This window comes from Vanellus vanellus (genome assembly GCF_965231255.1).
Source record: "Vanellus vanellus genome assembly, chromosome: 4".
In the NCBI taxonomy this organism is placed as follows: Eukaryota; Metazoa; Chordata; class Aves; order Charadriiformes; family Charadriidae; genus Vanellus; species Vanellus vanellus.
Window position 1 is genome coordinate 46,139,477 of NC_138909.1, and position 15,742 is coordinate 46,155,218.

General features: G+C 46.8%; 1 protein-coding gene across 1 annotated transcript in view; it reads left to right on the plus strand.

The window, feature by feature from the left end:
* The window catches only part of SLC4A11 (solute carrier family 4 member 11), a gene marked incomplete at both ends in the record, with an annotated part of 90,403 nt that overhangs the window by 18,353 nt on the left and 56,308 nt on the right, over positions 1 to 15,742 (plus strand). Inside the window, one exon of the mRNA XM_082482777.1 lies at positions 7,362 to 7,514. Within this exon, the coding sequence (XP_082338903.1) occupies positions 7,362 to 7,514 (153 nt within the window). The remainder of the gene's footprint in view (positions 1 to 7,361; positions 7,515 to 15,742) is intronic.

The following is a 15,742-nucleotide window of genomic DNA, read 5'->3' on the forward strand; positions in this document are numbered from 1 at the left end:
CTTGGTGACTCGCCTGCTAGACACTTTCTCTCTCTCTCTCTCTCTCTCTCTCTCTCTCTCTCTTTTTTTTCTTTTTTTTTTTTTAAGAAGAGCTTGTGGTTTAATCTGTGGTCTTGAAGCACTCTGAAAGCTTAGGTAACGGATTGATATCTCTATAGCAGGTGGCTATTGCTCCAAAAGGCTGCAAACCCATATCTCATGGGCTCAAAGTGACTGCTTATGAGCCAAGAAGCATCACCCAACACTGGGGAAGCTCTTCTGTCCCTTCAGCTATTCATGAAGGGCTGGGAATGGAGGACACTTCTCTAAATTCCATCTAGATGACCCATGGAAGTCACTGTCCACTTGTGCCAAGCCCATAATATTTGGCTTAATAAAGCAGGTCTTCTGACAAAAGCATGGGATGTAAGCTCTGGGCCCCTCTTGCCAATGAGTTGCCAGCAGCAAACCCTCAGCAGTTCAACAAAACACAGTCTGTGGACAACCCCTACTCCCCCAGTTGTCTTCTTCTGGGCTGGCATAAACCATGGCCATGTGGCTGCCTGCCCACACAATGGCTAAATCTGCTTAGGACAAAAATAGTGAGCCTTGCCAGGGAATCTCTTGACTGTGAACCAAAAGAAAAGCTTAACATTCTCGCAAGCATCCAGCTGTATGCACAACTACTTTATTTAATCAACGTGGCTTAAATTTTTAATTTTGTGGGAGACAGCTTTGCAAAATGTGACTTGATAGCAGTCTTCAGAGGGTATTGCTTTGTGGCTACAGCACTGCAATTGTTCTTGTCTGTGAAATGGAATAATTTGTTAGGAAGGAATTCTTTACAACTGTTTTTCAGACACTTGTGATTCAAAACAATAAGTAGCCCCCTAACTTTGAGGTTTAGCCTCAGCAGGAGCATGTAGAATTTAGGGAAATACCTGAAAGATGCTGTTCTATCAATACAGTTGCTCTTTTTTGTCTGAAAAAGGAGAGCTATTTTGGTAAGTAGGTGATTATGCTGAAATCGGCATATGAGATGTGACCAGAAGCTTGCCTTGGTGAGCATGTGAGAGTAGGATGCTGTTTAAATCCTTTTTTCTAGAATACTGTGTGGATTGGAGAACTGATAACACTTGTAGAAAGTTCTTCCTAGTCTCACCTGAATCCTTTGATTGCTTTATCCCTGCCAATATTAACTAACCGTAAGGTTATCTAACCTTTGGAGGCAACATGAGTCTGTTTTTGTGCAGAGTGTAAAGGTCAAAACAGAGGTGGAGACTCCATTATTAATTGAGTTTCCTTTTGCACCCAGTGTTGGGGATTTGGGTATTTTGAGTGACGCAGTGAATCTGCAAGTCTGCAGTACTTGGGGAACAAAGCAAGCCCTCTTATAGCTTAAAGCTCAGGCTGATCGCTTTAGCTCAGGTCAATTAAAACTTCATGCCTTTCTTGAAAATTTAGTGTCTGTTGGTTAGAGCAAGTTGAAAATCCACAAATGGAAAAATCTGAGGAAGCTGACTTTTTTTAACTTAATGCCAGTATCATGACTAGTTTTTAGGTAATACAGGGCTTAATTCTGAGTTCCTTAACACTGTTACATCTGAGCATTGGGATGCTCAAGGAACCAGACCTGATTTTTAGGATGATGTCCCAGTTGATGCCCCCTTACCTTTAAAAGCTGTTGAATTTATATTATTGCTTCTGTTGTCCTTCTTTGACTTATAAATCTTCTGAGAAAGTGGATGCAAACAGCTGTTGGGTTCTTCCAAAACAAGAACTTGCCAACTCCTGCACTTGACTGTCTGACTGCAGCAGAGCTGGCTCTGGGAGGTTTATGGCTTGAAACACTAAGAGTGGGGCCAACTGCTGGATTTTGGTTCTGAATGGATCGGGATCAGTGACAAAAATATCTAAAGCAGTGATGTTAGAAGGCAAGCCTTTGCTTTTCCCTCGGTGAAATTTCTGAGGCAGCTGAATCTGGCAGGAGTACTTCATACCATTGCTCCTATGTTCTGGTGAGGTGAACGCAGTGCTGTTCTGTAAAACCAGTAAAAAGGACTGTCCTGCAATTTGATGCCTTCTGCGCCTAAGAACTCATTTGAGAAATCTGAGATGGCTTTTAGCATGGCTAGCTGATAGTGTTGGATTGCCAATCATATGAGCTCAAAAGAACTCTTTTAATCTAAGTTTAGCTTGCTTGCTTTTTGAAGAGATTTTTGTGGGGAAAAAAGAGCAGATGCATCCCATGATTCTGAAAGCTGGGGCTTGGATTTGGCTGAGGGGAATAGGCATTGTTGTGCAAACAGGTGCTATCAATGAGAACGCTTTTTCAGACTTGTAGTGTAAACGACTGTGAAAGTTAAGGGTAAAATTGGTGGTTTCCAGAAAACTGCTTTGAGTATTCAGAGTGTTAACGTAGCATATATGGTCCTTCAGAAATAAAGTGAGCAATTCTTGCAGAGACTTGGCAGAGGTCGATAACTTTTGACAAGCTTTGATCTTAACTTTCCTGTTTTGCCCTGCTAATCTTGCTACATGGACCTTATCTCATCCATGTAGCTTTTGCTAAAACAGTAGCAGTAATCTATCTGCCTAAACAAAAAATTTGTGGCATGAATATGCCCAGAACTGTGCAACATCTGGGTAATGCCAAAAGGAAAAATGCCCAATCTCCCTCAAAACCCTCCTCCTTAGATGTTTTGTCTGGCTTGTTGTGCTAAACTGGGTCTGCAGCAAAGTGTGGATAGATGCATCCGCACTCCTAACCTCCTGGTTAGTGTGGATGCTTGCAGATGTTGATTAAAATAACATGATTGGCTTTGTCTCCTCTGGGGCACACCCGAGAGGTTATGTTGGGGCTGTGCCTGGCATAAGTCTCATAACCTGGGATGTGAAATGATGTTGTTAGTAATACAGCTTCTTTTCTCCCAGGAAATCGAGTTTGATGATTTAAGGTTTTGGCTTTCTTGGAGAAGTCTATAGCCCCTGGGCTGTGAGTGCTGCTCCCACGGAGCAATTAAGCTTTTCTAGGGAACATACATGATGTGGCTGAAGCTGTGCTTCCTGCTAACTACTACTCTGCTGATTTTATTACCCCAGCAGCAGCTGCCAGGTGGCACTAAGGCAGCAGAGGGAGAGGTAATGCCACCTCCGGTTGCTGCAGCTCAATTCACTGCTCTTCCCAACAGAGCCCTGGGCTCTTAAAACTCAGCTCAAAAGCAAAATAGCTGCAGGGCAAGCACCTTGTCAGAGCTGTGAGAGGGTTGATAGCAGCAGGACTTGGGAGATGGTGATGAGAGTAAGGAGAGAAGGATGGAGATGGGTATTGAGATATTAGAGCAAGGCAGGCCTGGGCCAGGCATGAATTACAGGGGAAGGGGTGATGCTTTAGAGAAGAATTGGCTAGAGAAATTGCATTTTTTCTTTCTTCTCAGTAACTGCATAAAACGAGGAGATGCCATATTTTCATGTTGCATAGGATGGGCTGAGGTACAGGAAGACTTATGGTCAAGGCATCTGCTACTTATGGCAGCAAAGGGTGAGGAGTTAACTTTTGTTCCTGCAGCACTGAAGGATGGTGTCTGCCGTCCTTGGTCTCATGCACTTTTTGCACTTTTCCATTTCTCTTTGCTATAAGATGACTCCTGTAGGGTGGACTGAGGGGAGTTATCTTCCCCCTCTACTCTGCCCTGGTGAGGCCACATCTGGAGGACTGTGTCCAGTTCTGGGCTCCCCCATTCAAGAGGGACAGGGAACTGCTGGAGAAGGTACAGCAAACAGCTACAAAGATGATTAGGGGGCTGGGAAATCTTTCTTATGAGGAAAGGCTGAGGGACTTGAGTCTCTTTAGTCTAGAGAAGAGAAGACCAAGGGGGGATCTTATCAATGCTTGCAAATACTTAAAGGGAGGGTGCCAGGAGGATGGGACCAGCCTTTTTTCAGTGTTGGCCAGTGATGGGACAAGAGGTAACAGGCACAAACTAGAACATAGGAAGTTCCATCTAAACATGAGGAGGAACTTCTTTACCTTGAGGGTGGCAGAGCACTGGAACAGGCTGCCCAGAGAGGTTGTGGAGTCTCCCGCACAGGAGACATTCAAAACCTGCCTGGATGCTGTAGGTGAACCTGCTCTGGCAGGGGGGTTGGACTAGATCATCTCCAGAGGTCCCTTCCAACCCCTGCCATTCTGTGATCCTAACCACAAGGTGGTCTTCAAGGTGTGGGAGGGCTGCTCTGACCTTCTCAGCCAACCTTAACTCAGTTCCTGACTCTGGCCTCCTACTCAGCAAAATCTCTTTTCTTTAGTGCGTCTAGACCATATTTCAGGCTGAAGTGGCACTTCCTGTGCTCAGAGGTCTGACTCACGCTGTCATGTAGCTCATGGCACTTCAGCAAATGCTGTCTTCATATGAAGTGATAGAGATGGGGGAGGCACTGTTTTGGAGGTCTTAAACTCTTCCCCAGCCAATTTGAGACAGTATGTAAAGGTGTTTAAGTTCCCCCTCCACCTCCCTGAAGCAACTGCTCATAGTACAGGCTATGAAGTGTTACTGAGATTCTGCTTCTATATGGAAACCTGATTGATATTCACAGAAATTGTGCAATTGTGCATCGGATCCTGCTCTGAACTTCTGCAAGACATCAATCAAACTTTCAGAGGAGCTGAAGGGTTTCTGCTGTTGTTTGTGGCATCTGTCGCCCTTCAAGCAGCAGGGGTGGCACTCGGGGATCATCAGGCAATGGCGGGGGGAAAACAGCTGCCAGAGCTGAAGGCAGCTATTAAACCCTGCTTAGAGGGACGGGAAGGTGCATCTGCCATGCATGCAGCTCATCTTCGTACCTCGAGGTGACCCTGCTTTTGACAAGCAGAAGTTGCTCGTGTTTTAAAATGCCTGACAGATTAATAGGCTCACGGATTCAAAACAGGAGTGGTTTGAAGCCTTGGGGTAGTTTAGTGACAAAGCAGACACCTGCCTGGGAATGCAGTTCCTGTACAGCCCAGGTTTGGGATTATTTGCAAGCTGAGTGTTTTGTCCGTCCCTTGCCCAAGGGACACAAGGCTCGGCTGCCTTTTGTTCTGCTCTTTCCTTCCCTAAAGAGGGAGGAACAGAGGATGCATCCCTTGCCAGAGTCCTCGCTGACCTCTGCCCAACCCTCCAATCTTACTCCACCCTTGCCCTTCTTCCAGTCCCTGTGCGGCTTCTCTCCTGTCTCCAGCCTTCTCTGTTTTCAGGGTTCACCACTGCTGTGTTCTTATCAAGCCAGTTTGAGTAGGCTTGGGAAGTGAATAAATAGTTTTCCCTTTTTGGCTCTTGTCCATCTGTGTCTTAATTGCATTAGGACAGTGGGGAAAAACCTCAGCTCTGTTCTCTGAACTCTGTGCTCAAAGCATCTTGCCATGATGTGCTTCCTGTCTGACGCGCCAAGGGAGAAGGATGGAGAAGCACAGACGTGTTGCGACAACTTCCCTGAGGCAGCAATCCTGGATATGGCTGAGATGGAAAAGTCAGGATCATGGTTTTTAGCCCATTTCAGCCTGATTTTGCTGTGCAGGGTGGCCCAAGGTAGCATCAGGAGGGCTGTCAGCACTACTGGGTGCTCTCCTTTGAGGAGAAGTTAAGATGTCCGTCATGCATTTCAGAGGAACCAAATCAGGTTTGACACTTTGCTTGTGATTTAAGATGCTTGCCTGGGGCTTTGTAGTACTTCTGAAGCCAACAGGCACCCTGCCTGGTTCTCGTCCATCTCTCCAGGACGTAGGTTGCACCTCACATCTGCTAGCCCTTGTGCAGATGTTTCATACCTGGTGGTGCTCACAGTGCCATGATACTCTAGGTATTGTGTCTGTATGTTCTCTTTACTTCATTTTCTGTCTGTTTTGGACAAGTTTCCATCATGCAGGGATGGAGGCATCTCCACCAGCAGCAGAGGACAGCACCCTTGGTGCACCTTGCTGGCTGTCTGGCAGGTTGGTTGGGGACAGCAGCAACTTGGATGCTTTTTGCAGCCTTCAGAGCAGTTCTGATAGGACTGATTCACATTTATTCCTCCTGAAGGAGGCAGAGATCGGGAGGGGGGGATTCATCTGTGTTTTTTGTTGGGTTTCCCATGCCTCAGATAAGCAGCTCAAAAGTTACCTGAGTGCTTGAACCCCTGGCACCTTGTGAGCCCTCCAGGGGAGATGCCAAGTGCCTGTCGGTGTGCCACCCATGGCAGGAAGTGCTGCAGCCCCTGTCCTGTGTTGCCAAGTTCCTGTTTGTGGCCTCCCTGCTTGTGGCTTGGTTTTTTGCGGTGGTGGGCTGTTGGCTCGAGATCCCTCTGAGACTGTGTGAGCTACTTTCAGCTGCTGCCACCTCTACATTTGCTTATATGAGGCTTTAAAAAAAGCCATCAATATTTTAGTTTCCATTCAAGCCTCCGCCTTGAAGCTCACCCTTTTCATTTTGCTGTAGTGCCTAAAGCAAGCTAATGAAATATATCCCTCCTGCTTCAAATTAGGCATAAAAGACTTGTCAGAAGATGGGTAGAAGCTGCTGAATAATCCTGGTAATGTAAAAATTGACATTCTATAATGTCCCTAATTCTCCTAATTAAACATGATACATGAGCATGCCACAAGAGTCCTCCAGCTGCTTCGTAATAAAACGTTGCAGCGAACCAGCTTGCTGTTGAATGAGGCTAGGTTAAACTCTAATTAGAAGCATTGCAAAAGGCTAAGGAGTTGTCCGCTGTAATTAAGAAACTTGTCTCGCTTTCTTGGTGCTGCTGCTTCCTGTGACCTGCTCCGCTGCCCCTTGGGGAGCTGTGGGTCTGTCTGTCCTATCAGGTGTCTGCTTGGAAACATTTATTTTATTTTTTTTTTCCCTTTCCCCCCTCAGTTTCAAATTGCTGAACTGCAAGCGAACGGCTGTGCTGCTCCTGACTTGAGCTGATGAACATGTGTTGCATTTGGGGTGGGCTGTGGCGCAGCTCTTGCTTCTGGGTCGCTGCTTCGTGTTTATATGGTCTCCAGTCTGAGTTTTCATCGCAGCTTTTTTTTTGATCTGAGAGGAGCGAGCCATAGCCCCTTGGATTTGCTACTTCTGCTATTGCCTTGGTGAGCAAGGCTGGCGTGCGAAGCCTGTGCTGTCACCCTGCCAGGCTCTGGAGCGGCCCTTCCGACGCATGCCTGAGGCCAACCTAAAATGTGCCAGAGCCTATTGCTTATAACTTTCAGCCCTCACCAGGTGAGGGGAGAAGAGAAGCTCCTCGCAAGGCCCCAGGCACTGCTGAGTCCTTGCTGCAGCCCTCGGTGGCCATGATCAGTGGGTACGCCCGCACCCCGGCGGCTCTGGGTCCTGGCACGGCCTGGCTAACCGCCCTCCCCATGTCGTTGACAGGGTACCTCAAGTGCGACACGGATGATGGCTGCGAGGCCAAGGAGGAGACGGGGGGCGAGGAGCTCTTCGACGCGGTGAACTCCTCCATCGTCTCAGGGGACAGTATCCGCTTCTTCGTCAACGTCAACCTGGAGGTGCCGCCAAATGCCACTGGTGAGTGCTGCCCCCCAACATGGGGCTGTGAGACGTGGTCGTTCCTTGCTGCGAAATTTTGGGGTCACTTTTTTTTTTAGGAAAACACAATAAAAGTACGGCCACCGAGCCGTTCTTCAGCCATCCATATGGAGGGTTCTGACTCCTTTTTCCCTTGCTCTTTCAAAGCAAGGCCTAGAGTTTGGGGCCTGGGGCCTTGCTGTCTTGCGGCTGTGGTCCAGTCACTGGATGAGAGCAGTTTCTGGTGAGGATTCTTGGTGTGTATCGGTCCCTGTAGATAGCTCGAACGTGGCTCTGGGGGTTCCCAAGGTTTTTGGAGGTTGTTTTGATCATGTTTGAATTGCAATGCTGGAGGTGAGTCAGAGCCGTGGGTCGCCTGGGTCAGTCGCTGTTCTCCACAGCAGCCAGTAAGGGAAGAAAGAGTGTAGGAGGGACTCTTGGGGTTGGACACGTTCCTGTCGGGTTTAATCATCCTGGCTAGAGGCAAGCAATCCCTACACCTGCTGTGTTGAAGCAGATAGCAAAAATGAGGAGAAAACCAGCCTGTTAAACATTCCTGATGGAGGTAAGGCCCTTGCAGCACACAGCTATGCCTACAGTATAGGGCAGTGCTGTTAAGTGTTATGCTCCGTTTATGAATACGAACTACCCCCTCCAGGTGAGGGCCCATGTGCCAAGCTCCCCCAAAAATGCTTTAGTGGGATCTATGCCTGCTACAAGGCAGCTTCATTCAGAGGAGGAGGATGACATTTGCTGGCAGTGGTGCCTGCAGTGTTGTGTGGGCACTGGGGGTGAACCCACCAGCAAAATGGGTTCCTGGGGCTTCCACCCTTGGGGAGCTGTGGTGTCAGCTTTGAGTGGTGGTTTGGCTCATATAGGCCAAGTAGCCATAAAGGAGGTGGTTGGGCAGTCATGTTGCAGATGGACATGTCTGCCCAAAACTGTGCTCTCTGTGTACTCCCTGCCAAGCCAGCATCCTTTAGAAACTTTGCCCAACATGAGGAGCGAGGTGGATGGGACTTCCAAACAGCTTAGTTAATGCAGATTGTAAAGCTATCTGAAATACTTGCTATCGACGGGGGGAATCCCTGAGGTTGCGCTTGCTTCTAGCACACCATTTTAATGTTCTCTGAGGCACATGCTAAATAGCGAGGAGGACTAGCAAAGCCTGGTTTTAGGGGTATGTGCCTAGGAAAATGAAGCCTCTGGGACATGGCAGCAGTCTGAGTTTCAGCTCGGCAGCTGGAGGCAGACTGGAGGCTGCCTGTGTGGGCACTGACTGTTCTGGAGATTAAATGCAAGGGCTCTGGATTATACTTGGCATCACAGTATTGGAGAATCCTTTAAATTTGCTCAAAGTTATTTTTAGGTTATGAGCAAATACCAGTTGATTTATAGTGAGCAATTATTTGAAACAGTGATGCAGAATAGGCATGGCCTGCACTTCTGCTTGACTATCTTGAAGGCTACTTTTTGAATTGGAGCGGTGGCTTTAACTTAAGAATAATATCTAGCAATTTTCAAGCCTGCAATTTTACAAATGCCATCTTAATTGAAAGATTTAAGGGGAACTGTACTCTGCTATGACAAGTCTGGGTTTAATGCCGTGGGGTGCATTGTTCAGGGATGAGGAATGCACGTGCTGTGGATTCTTCTGAGTCTGAAGAAGCTGACTTTCCTTGTGTGTCCTCCTGGGCTTTTTATAAGTGTTTTCCCTTCCATTCAAAACAGGACAAAAAAGGCTTCCTTATTTCCCTCAAGCACTGACGTTTGATGGTGGTATTAGTTGTATCCTTTTTGCTCAGCTGAGATGTTTAGGATTTTTAGGGAAAAACGGACTGCTGATGTACTGGAGTCCCCTTTCAAATGCAAGGACCGAGGTTTTAAAAACGGGCTTCAGGCAGAACTAAAGTCCAGACTTTCAATAAGGGTAGGTGTGAAGTGAGATTTATTTTTTTCTTCTTTTTCCCCATGATAGCATCAGTGGTCCAGGTAGCCAAAATACAGGTGGTTCTCTGTGAGTATTAGGCATAGGATTCCTCAGACTCTAGGTTTTGAGTCATCTGGGCTGTCAGCTCTTTCTCACAGGGGGTTTTGCTGAAGCATCTTCCAGAGTTGATTTTGTACATACTAAAGCAGTCCCTGGCTGCAGAAAGCATAGCTGATCCTCCTGGACAGCTGACTTCTCATGTGTTTGAAAGTGGCTGAGATGAGCCCTTTAAGCTCTTCTAACAAAAGTAGCTTGAACTGTGGAAAACATACCCTCTTCACAAGCTTTCTAAGCTCTTTCCAGAAATGAGGTTTAACTATGCCACGGCTGAGGTACGCCTGGGAGTGTACTGTTTCATGTTCAACTCTGCAAGGGAACACTTTTCAGAAATGCCCTTGCATTGCTGCTGCTCTCTGGGTGTTTTGTTTTATATCCAAGCTTTGCATTCCTGGAACAAAATTTTGGAGTTGAGCACTTGTAGTGCTTGTCTCCAGCAAGACAAGCTGAAAAGAAAGAGGAGGGGGGGGAAGGCAGGTCTTGTCCAGGCAATGGAAGATCCCCCTCAAATACCTCATTTCCAACCCCCAAGGGAGCTAGTGCTTCAGGATCCTACAAGATCCTCTGGTGCTCTTCAAACACTGTGGAAAAGCAAGTGTGGGACTAACATGTTTCTGTCCCCATCCCATTTTCTTACTTTCTCCAGTCTGGGTGAAATCTTGGAGCTGAAAGGCCTCCTTGTGCCAGAGGGCTCGATATTGCCCTCTTGTGTCATGCAACCCATTGCAACACCTGCTGGGGCTTGGACGGTTGCTGCCCGGCCAGAGAAGGACTGACCACGGGCCACCCTCTGCAAGGAGTGCTGCTTGTGTTGATTTGCTCCCTAGTGTCAGACGCACCTGCTGCATAAAATGCATTTGCTAAGTCTTCAGCAGGGGAAACCTCTAATGTGACTTGAAACAAGATAAATAGCTGCTCTGTGATATCTGTGAGCCTCTGCATGCCTGTGCTGGTTGTCACAGTTTAGTCTCTGTGATGAATGTGGTGTCCAAATTGTCTCCTGCTGGAGACCTTTTCTGGCAAGCTGCTGTGAGGTTGCAGCCCACCTTAACATAGGGCTAAAAGATCCAAAAATCCCATCTGGGGAGGGGATGAGTTGGTACCCTGGGGTCTGGGTGCTGGCAGGCAACGTAGGTGGAATTACAGACGCAGTGACAACTCTGCCATCATCCTGTCGAGCTGTTAATCTCCATATGATGGATGTACAGCTCACTATGAGCATAATTGGATGCACTTTACTGTAATTCTGTTTTAAAAAGATTGCTGCGTGGGATTAAACGTTGAGCCAACAAAACATAGCACAGCCCATAAAGCTCCAACAATTAACCGTTGTCATAAAATGCTGGGTTGTGTGTGCACAGATGTGTATAAGGGTAGCCTGAAGAAATCTAGGGTTTAAGGTATGGCCTATCTTATTTTTAATTACTGGCTATTGTTGTATGGAATACTGAGCCCAAATCAGTGTAGATGCCCAGGCACTAAAATGCTTCTCAGTCTTGACACTTAGGTCCTGGGTGTTTTACTGTTTCCTTGTAATAGCTGATGAAAAGCTTTTCTTATTTGCTTCTGCCTCTCATCCTTCCAGCTTTGGTTTTGGTGGCAAGACTTCCATTTTCAACAAATGTTAATAGCTCCAACATGACGGTGGGTCTTTATCTGAAGCTGCATGCCTTTGGACCTGGTATCTGTATTTTGGGGGGAGAATTGAGATGTTTTTTAGAGAGGCAGAGACTTGTACTTAAGTCACAATTAAGGCATATAAGTAAAATGTTAGGTCTGTGCCCTGCTGCATGTATTTTTGCAAAGTTGGTACTGCGTTCCTACCCCAAATGAAATCCTTTTTACTGGGCATACTTGCCTGAGGTTGGAGAAGGAGCCCCCACCACAGGAGCAGGGACGTTAACCTTTCTGTGCTGCTAGTGGAAAACCCAGCTTGATGCTCTGGTCCCTAGGAATTTGTACCAGAGAGGATGAGGAGCATCAGTGAGTTTTCTGTGCAGGGGGAGGGGGCTCTTTCCTCTCCAGACTGGTGTGCTACAAGCCCTGTTTATTTGATAGCTACCAGGTTAGCTGTCTAGTGGCTTGCAGGCTCATACATGGTTTTACCACTGCTTTCCTGTTCTCTCATCCGGCTAGAAGTGTATTAACCCTTCTCTCTTGGTGCTATCTGGATGTGAAATTGACTGCCTTTTTGTATTTTATATGTGGGCTATTCCATAAATCCCTCTGGGCCCTGGCCTGCAGGTGAACATACCTGCATCCCTTTAGCCTGTCGCAGAACCACTGAACTAGGGGATTCAACCGCTTGCTGCTTTATCTACAGCACGCTTCAAAATAAATCCCTGCAAACGAATAGAGCAATTTGGTTCAGGTTGAGCCTTAAAGTTGGCAGACAGGCAATGCAAACTTCATTTGTTGCAGTGGGTCTGCAAAGTGTGCAGGGCCACAGCCTTGCTGTCGGTCATAGTGTTCTTATCTGCTTGGAAGCTCCCTTAAATCAGCCAGGCAAATATTGTCATTGTTTGGACCTCGTTCTTGCAATTTGGGGTTTTAAAACAATTCTTTAGACCTTGTTCTTCTTGCAGCTTCATTTTAAAACAATTCACCTTCTCCTTCTTTCCCCAGATTGCAATAGAGGGACTTGCATGGGACTCTTTTTGTAAACTTGGGTGCAATTTCTCAGGGATTTGTGGAGCTGTAGCTGCTCAACTTTTGCAGTATGTTTTGCCACTTAGAGCTGATGGTCATACTAGTGGTTCTAGCTGCAGAGAGGTGCCTGAAACAGTTTTTTGGGGGAAGGCGGCAAAATCCTGATGGCAGCAAAAAGCCAATAGGAAAGCAGGATGTGGTTTTGTCAGGGTGTGGGGGGGAAATAATGGGACATGATTTATGCTTCATGAGAAATTAAAGCCTGTTCCACCCTCTGGACAACTGATCATTCCTAGATACAGAGGATCAACAGTTTCCTGTAATCTGCTCCAGAGACACACACGTGCACGCCCGCCACTGCTGCTCTGAGCAAAACACGGCACTCTAATTCATGGCCCAGCCCCTGCCGAGATGACTTTTTTTCTTTAAGGGGACAAGGAGAAATGCTAGATGCTGGCGCCAAGGATATTCCAGAGAGAGTAGTGTCCAGAGACAAGTGGTCTGGGCCTGAATGGGTATCATTCTGTACACAATAGTCACATTTCCTCACATTAATACCAAGGTCCTTTTTATGTCTTGCGGCACAATGCTGACCCACGCGTTCCATCTGATAACTCCTGTTTTAGCAGTTTGATGTCAGCGTGGGATGTTGGGCTCCCGAAGCTTCCTATACTCTAATGGAAAGTGGATACACCGATTGTGTGCCGGGGGAGATGGCCTCCCTCCGAATTTCCTGGCGAGGGTGTTTTCAAAGCCGTGCTTATGAAGCCAAGGGAGGTGCGGGGGGGCGGGTGGGGGGGTGTTGAGTAGTGCGGGTGGTTCTGCACGAAGGCAGTGTTCTCCCTTTTAGGTGCTTCACCTTGCGTTTGCCTTGGGGCAGCTTCCCCTGGGATTTTGAGTGCCCTGTCCCTCCAGTTGGCATGGAAAAATACATCTATTTCCCCTGCCTCAAACTTAATGACAAAACCTAATACAGCTTTTTAAAAAAAAAAAAAAATAATAATTTTTTTTTGTAGTGCGTGCATGTCTGAGGAGTTGGGGGTGTGACAAATGACACAGCACTCAGTACTCTTATCTTATCCCTGCCTCTGTGCGAGAGCTCTGGTCAGTCTGTATTGTCTGCCTCTCTTTCCAATTCCTCCACAATGGCCAGAGATGTGCGAGACAATAGTTCTACACCTGCCCAGCCATTGCGGTGTCTGTGCTGGGAATTACTCAGGTGAGGATTTTCTCCCTGCCCTGCCTGCTCCTTTCCAGCCTGCTCCAGAAACTTGCAGCTTGTTGCTTATTCCCACCTGCTTTTTTTACCTGGGTGTTGGTTTAAGAGGGATAAACCCAGCTAAATCTAGGTTTTCTGCTGCAGCTCAGCCCACCACCCTATCATTGGAATGTGGGGTAGTTTGGGCATGTTTATCTATCCAATAATATTTAAGCAAAATTACTCAAGTATGATGGGGATGAGTCCAGACTCGGTGCAGCCACAGCAGGACAGCAAAGCAAAGGATCGCCTTGAGATCATGCTTGTGCAATCCCTCGCTGCCAGTGACAAGTTAGAGGTATCTCCACTGCTCCTAACAAGCTCCCTTTGTGCCGTATGCTGGTGTGTTTTTATTTTTTTTTTTTTAAGGCAACAGATTCTAAAAGCAGAACAGTTTTTGCTGCTCACAGTGTGGTTCAGCACAAGTGGTTGAGGCTTAGATTAGCTCAGAGCCCTGAAGAAATCACCAATGCCCAGATAAAATAGCTTTCTTTTTATTATTAAAACCCCATCAAGTCAAACCTTAAACCTCAAGCCGGATCCTTGATATTTCTCTGAGAAAGTCAAGGAAGAGCTAATGTAGTATTCTGCTCTGACGACTTAGCCTGTTTACCATGCAGATGCACTGGGGAGTGCATGTAGATCTAAAGTAACGTGCACTGACACCTACACGGCCAAAAAGTTCCCACTCTGCGATTGCCACTCCTTTATCCCAAAGAAAAATGGTCTTAAGATGCTGCAGACATGCAGGGGTGGCTTTGCTCCAGCTTTTCTCGGGTGTTAAGGGCAGCACTGGGGACCTGTACAAGGGAAGGGATGGAAAGGGGATCTTAAGTGAAAGGAGATCTCTTAAGGCAAAAGGTGAAATGCCTTAAACTTTGGCATATGACACTCATGGGTTTGTTTTCAGGGTTGTTTTTGCATAGAAGATGTCATTATCTAAACAGGGTGTGGAGGGGAAGCAGGTAAGGGATTTCATTTCTCTGGGTTGCTATCAGGGATGTTATGTAAAGGGCAGCTGGGATGAAACTGCTTTGGAGTATAGTAAATAAATTTCCTGCCACACTTCTTGAATCCAAGTATTATATCTCCTTATTCGTGTCAAAGCTGGATGGGTCCTGTTCTTCTGTAAATGGTGGGAAATAAAAGGCGGAGGCATGCCACAGTGCCCTGACAGGGCTCTGAATGTGCTGACATGAGGCTACGAGTGTTAAGTCTAATGTTGGCAACTAATCAGTGTTGCTAAAACTGAAGTGAACTCCCAGCAAGTTGCTTGTAGCATATTCAGTAATGCTGCGTGCTTGTGTGCATGCATCCTAGCAATTCGGGATATGTGTGTTGCCTTGATCTGGCTGCCAGGGGATGTCAGAGATGCATTGCTGACTTTTTGGTTTTCCCCTGGGCAGAACCTGGAGCACAGCCTAACAGATAAGGTCAGCCACCCCTGGCAGCTCTCCTTTTAACTGTGTGTAAGGACAGAGACAATAATGCCCATAGCTAGCTCGCTTGCCCAGAATAGACTTTTGCAGACTGCTTTGTCCAGCAAGGAGGATCACAAAAATAGAAATGGAAATTTTACATGGCCCTGACCTCTTCTTTCTGTTTAAGTATGCTTAATTCTGACATTCAGGTGTGAAGTCTAATTGTCACTCCTGGTAGTGAGACATAACTGATGACTGGATAGTTTCTTCCTTGTCAGTAGAGGGTGAATCCATGGTTTTGTGTATCCATTTTTTTCTCCATGAACAGCTCCTCTGTGGAGGTGCAAGGGTCAAGCAAGGGTCAAGGGTATTGTATGTTTTCAGTTCTTCTATAACTGAAGAGAAGCAGTTGTAGTGCCATGAAGGAGGAAAAAATTGGGTGGCAAGCTGGTGGTGGTTGGTCTTGGGCTTTAGCCAAGCTATCTCTCAATGGATGTGTCATGGGCAACCTCATGCAGGTTTTTAAACTACATTGCCTAGTGGGTTCCCCTGCAGTAAGTGGGTGGTTCATAAGCCAGGCAGAAGAGCCTGGGAAGTCTGTGTGTTCCTCCCCCCGCCTTGTTTTTAATGTTCCAGTGGATTTTTACTATCCCCAAGTAACGTTATAGCACTCCAGTGGGCCTTTAAGATAACAGCCCAGAACTGGGATGGCCACATCCATCCTTTCCCTGAATCAAGTCTGAGTGGCATGTTGTTTGTATGAAATGATGAATGAGGCTCTGGGCCTTCCAAAGCATCACATCTGTACCCACTTTGAAAGATCCTGGTCTAACAGACATAGGTGATTTTGCTT